Source organism: Mastomys coucha, unplaced genomic scaffold (assembly GCF_008632895.1).
Source record: "Mastomys coucha isolate ucsf_1 unplaced genomic scaffold, UCSF_Mcou_1 pScaffold22, whole genome shotgun sequence".
Lineage (NCBI taxonomy): Eukaryota > Metazoa > Chordata > Mammalia > Rodentia > Muridae > Mastomys > Mastomys coucha.
In genome coordinates, this window is record NW_022196905.1 from 181473810 (window position 1) to 181478775 (window position 4966).

General features: G+C 35.4%; 1 protein-coding gene across 1 annotated transcript in view; it reads left to right on the plus strand.

Moving 5' to 3' along the window:
* LOC116104783 (disintegrin and metalloproteinase domain-containing protein 25-like) overlaps positions 1–4966 on the plus strand; it is a 43640-nt gene that overhangs the window by 3437 nt on the left and 35237 nt on the right. The window contains 2 exon segments of the mRNA XM_031391236.1: positions 2596–2762; positions 2764–2840. Coding sequence (XP_031247096.1) covers positions 2596–2762; positions 2764–2840 — 244 coding nt within the window.

The window sequence follows — 4966 nt, forward strand, 5'->3', positions numbered from 1 at the left end:
GACCCTACAAGAACACAAATGCCAGCCCAGGCTACTATACCCAGCAAAACTCTCAATCACCATAGATGAAGAAAACAAGACATTCCATGACAAAACAAAATTTACATAATATCTTCCCACAAATCCAGCTTTACAAAGGATAATAGATGGAAAACATCAACATAAGGAGCAAAAGTACACCCTAGAAGAAGCAAGAAAGTAATCTTTCAACAAATCCACACAAATCTAATTCCACCTCTTACAACAAAAACAACAGGAAGTGACGATTACCTTTTCTTAATATCTTAATATGAAAATTAATATTACCAACATATCATAAGCGATTGAAATCCAAGAATATGAGGAATTAGAAATTTGTTAATTGTCATCCAATGGTCTCTCTAATTTGGTAATTGGAGAAATAGGTCCAATATTGTACAATCTATATACACTTTCAGCTTGTTTGTGACAGTGTCTTGCTGTGTACAACATAAGGTTCTTGAAATCTTGCTTCTCCTATCTCAGCCTCTCTATTAGTAGTATTGTTTATTTCATGTTTTTACACTATACTGTGGTTTTCAGAACAGCTTATATATTTCAAAGGTATTTATATACCCAAGGGAGACATAGACAACTAACTTGGGGGGGGGGAGCTTGTAGGAAAGAGAATAACAAAGAGTGAGACTGAATGCTTTACTTGACATTTGTAGTTCTTGTATCAAGTTTGAAGAAGAGGACTTGACAAGTTACTCTTTCTCTGAGATGAATGCTTTTCCAAATTATCACAGCCAATGAACCAGATTCTTACCTGTACCTAATGTTTGTGCCACCCTCCAAGCAGAACCATTGTTCATTGAAACAGTTAGTGAATGACTTTATAGATAGATTATCTTAATACACACACCATTTCTTTAATGAATGTAACCTGTTCTCTGTGGCCTGAGAATAAAGTCACTCACTCAAGTCAAATAGTTTTGGCCCTAGCAGGAAATCTGTATCCAAAAATCGTGCCTACAATTCATTCCTTAGTGCAGCAGAACTGTCAACTCTCAGCTTAGCTACAATGGAGGTAAAATCCTTCGGTGATTTGAGGGTCATTGAAGTACAGCCTTATTACAATGAAATCCAATGTCTACAAATTGTTCTTAATTTAGGCTTGTACCACAGTAAGAGCCAAGATTTTAAACTCTACTAAATATAAAACAAACAAACAAACAAAAAGACTTTATCTATTTATGTTCATTTAAGAAAATTCTAGTAGTGATGTATTATTTTGAAATATACAGTTAATATGTTTGGAGTTATTTGAAATTTATACTGAGAAAAACATGTATTTTCAGTATTGCTCTAGACAAGCATCTACATAACACTGTTAAATTAATTGTTGTTTTATATCGAACAACTTTTATAATACTCATTTTTATTGCTATAATATTTTATAAATTTTAAGGAATATGACAAAAAAGATATTGTAGATATTTAAGAGGGGGTCTCTGGGAGGTGTTCGGGTACAAAAGGGAAACAAGAATGTGATTTAATTCTATTTACTTAAAATATGTTTTTAAATGTTAACAAATTCAGATAAATTGAAATCATGTAGCTTTTCTCATCATAATGCAGTAAAAGTTAAAAAAATTGAGAAAAAGTAAAAAAATTAAAGAAAAATTTCTTGATCTTACAACTAATAAATTTTTTATTCAAATATAGCAATAAAAACAACGTGTGAAAGAAAACATAATCTCAATTTACAGCTGGGTTCCTATATCTTAGTTTAAAATTTTTCAGAAAAGTAATAAACTATGGAACAGAAATACAAATTATTATAAAGCCATAGTATACACTTGCAAATCATCTGTCAGTGACTTCAGCCTTCAGCCAAGGAGTCAGGCTATCTGATCTAAACTAAGTTTCCAGGAACACCCTGTAAACAGGATGATCTCTGACTCAAGCTAACAACAGCAATGATCTATGAACAAGCATAGTTTGAAAACTTCTGGACAGAAGTGTCAGGTCCAGTTAGAAAAAGACATACACATGACTACGAGGACTCTGAAGTCATGGGCTTTTGAACAATAATATTTTGACAGTTTTAAAATTCAAACAATTGAAGTAAAATTGAAAAAGTAATGATTTACTCTATGTTTGTGTGTGTGTGTGTGTTGAACTGATAATAACAGAAACTAATGTGAGCAGTATTTACAGATCTCTTCTAAATGAGTCAACTCAACAATTCATTGTTGGAAATTTAAAAAACAATTTGTATTTATTCAATATATGTATAATATGATCACTATCTACAGACATCATTTGCTTTAAATAATTATTGTAGGTATGTGAACTCATATATTTTTTTAAAAGCCTATATGTTAAATCCATAAGTTCTTTATCTAGAGTCAGAAAGCAGCAACATTGACAAATTTACTTCTAGTTTGTACCCATAGTTTGACTGTACTTCAATGAAATTAAACAGCAAATGAAGTGTACCATGTGGAGTTGCCTTTGACCAATAGCTGGACCTTTCTCTTCCAAAGTGGCCTGCCTATAAGTAAGCTATTCCAATGTCTGCTTCCTTTTTCCTATTTCATTTAGTCTCAATGCTCTAATGTACGAATTCAGCCAGAAGACAAACCATTAAGAGTCAAGGAATATTACAGATAAATGGCACAGTCTATGAAATCAAGCCCAAGAGCCTTTCTTCCACATTTGAACATTCAGTTCACAAGATAGACAGTGAGGAGACAGAATTACTCCCCATGAGATGTGCATTGACAGAAGAAGAGATAGCAGCAAATGAAGCTTCAGAAGAATGAGAAGCCCACTCTGATGCAAAGCCACGATGAGGGATGGTGGACCCACAAGTGGCTTTTTGATTTGGCATTGGTTTTAGACTATGAGTGAATTCATTATCTGAACGGTAACTTAAAGTAACTAAACAGGAGATCCTATTGCTAGCAATTCAACATTTTTACACCTTTGTAGTGTTGGATGCAGGGCTTTGGAGCTTGCTCTGTCACTAAAGTGCCAGCCTCACAGTTTTGAGAAACTGAGTTCTCAAGAATCCATGCTAAAGGGCTAGGTGTGGTGTTTCAAGGATGCTCAGAATCCTATTTCTAGTCAGGTAGAGTTAGGCAGACTCCTGGGTTCATTCCTCAGCCAGTCTATCCTATCTTGTGAACTCCAGGTCATCAAGAGTCCTTGTCTTGAAGGAGGTGGACAGAGTATCTGAGGGTTCTACTAGAGGTTTGTCCTCACAAGCATGCTCTTAGATATATATGCACTTCCACCCAATTGTATATGTTCACACACAAAGATACATATGCCCACACCACATACCTACATATATGTGCATATAAAGATAGGATCCAGAAGACTGCAATACTTACAATGCTGTGTAGAATATAGTAAGGGTTCATTGTCATGTTTCCTATGGAAATAATACCAATAATCCTAAACTTTGAAAAATCATATCATAAAGAAGCAGATCACCCTGCCAGTGAGAAGAACTAAATCAATAGAAATAAGAAACATTAAGACTGATCTGAAATGAGAAGAGAAAGCTCAGCAATGCCTCATTGCTGCTCCATGGGGTTTAGGGATGGGTGTTTAGTACAGTCAGGGTGAGCATCTCTGCTAAGAGGGGAAACTCAGGTCTCTTGTTGTGATACAACACCAAACTCAAGAGCAAGTAATTATTATTGACATGATTATAACCATCCAGTATCATCATCTCCAAGTAATTTGATGAATTTGAGGGTTTCATTGGGCCTTCTGCATGAACAACTGAGGTTTCTAAGTCCCATAGCTTCATGAAGGACATTGCGTATCAACATGAAGGAGGCTTGTCTCAAGTAAGTGCAACATCTGTGTTAGGTTTTGAACTTGAATTTGGAAAAGGTAGAGAGTAGACTGAACCCTTCTAGATTGTAGAGATTAATCCTTACAGACCTCCCGAAAGGTGTGTAAGTCTGGCATATCGTCACTTAGTCTCTGAATGAAAGTCTGGAAGACCACGTATGAACAGTGCAGCAGAAGAGTGAAGGACAGCAGTCCGAGATGGACTAAAACTCAATTCTGACCTTGATCATCCATGACTGTGTTGGGTGATCATCTTTCCTGTGCTTTTCTAATACAGGAAACAGAGTGTCATTCTGGTGCATCTACCTGGAGAGCAATTGGCCGTACTTACACATCTGCCTGAGCATAGATTAACATTTACATCCTTATTATGGCTTGACTATCCCCACCAAATTCCTTTCCTTTCTTTTGACAGTGTAATAGTAATTAATGGGGACTAGAAAAGAATTTTGAAGCATGGTACTCTTATGGGTTAAGACTCTCACCCAAGTAGTAACCAACCCCAACCCTGATTAGCTTCAACATAAAAAGGTATCTATTCTATTCACAATTCATCTAATGAAGTAAATTGAGTTGATTATCACATGGTTTCACTTACTATTACTGGGTGGAAATGAGCTGTGTCTTCAGAACTGTTTTTTTTTCTTTTACAGATTACTAATAAGGATCATACTCAGACATGCATTTTTTTTAGGCTAAACACTTTAATGATTCACCTTTCTTCCTAGTCATAAAAATTTTTATGACTTCACATGCATGTGTATTAATTGTACTTTGTTTATAATCACTGACCTATTACACTCCGTTGTCCTCATTTCTCAGTTTGGACAGTTCTCATATAACCCAATACATCACATCTCCTTTTCAGTTTTCAGTCCTTTTGACCTAACCTCTTGAGTGACTTACCAGGAGATGTAGTGATAATATCTTGGTGTGGTCTTATTCATGACTCATTTGTAAGAACCACTTTTTAAAGCAAAGATTCTACATGAGAACTCGCATGACAAATAGAACATAAAGTCTTTCTTCCTTTGTCTCTCACTGGATTAAAGTTCTAGATCTATCTGCTTAGCAACAAGAGCCTCTTAGAATAGAAAACCTGGTAGTTGGCTTCCCACTGTGTCTCCACCAT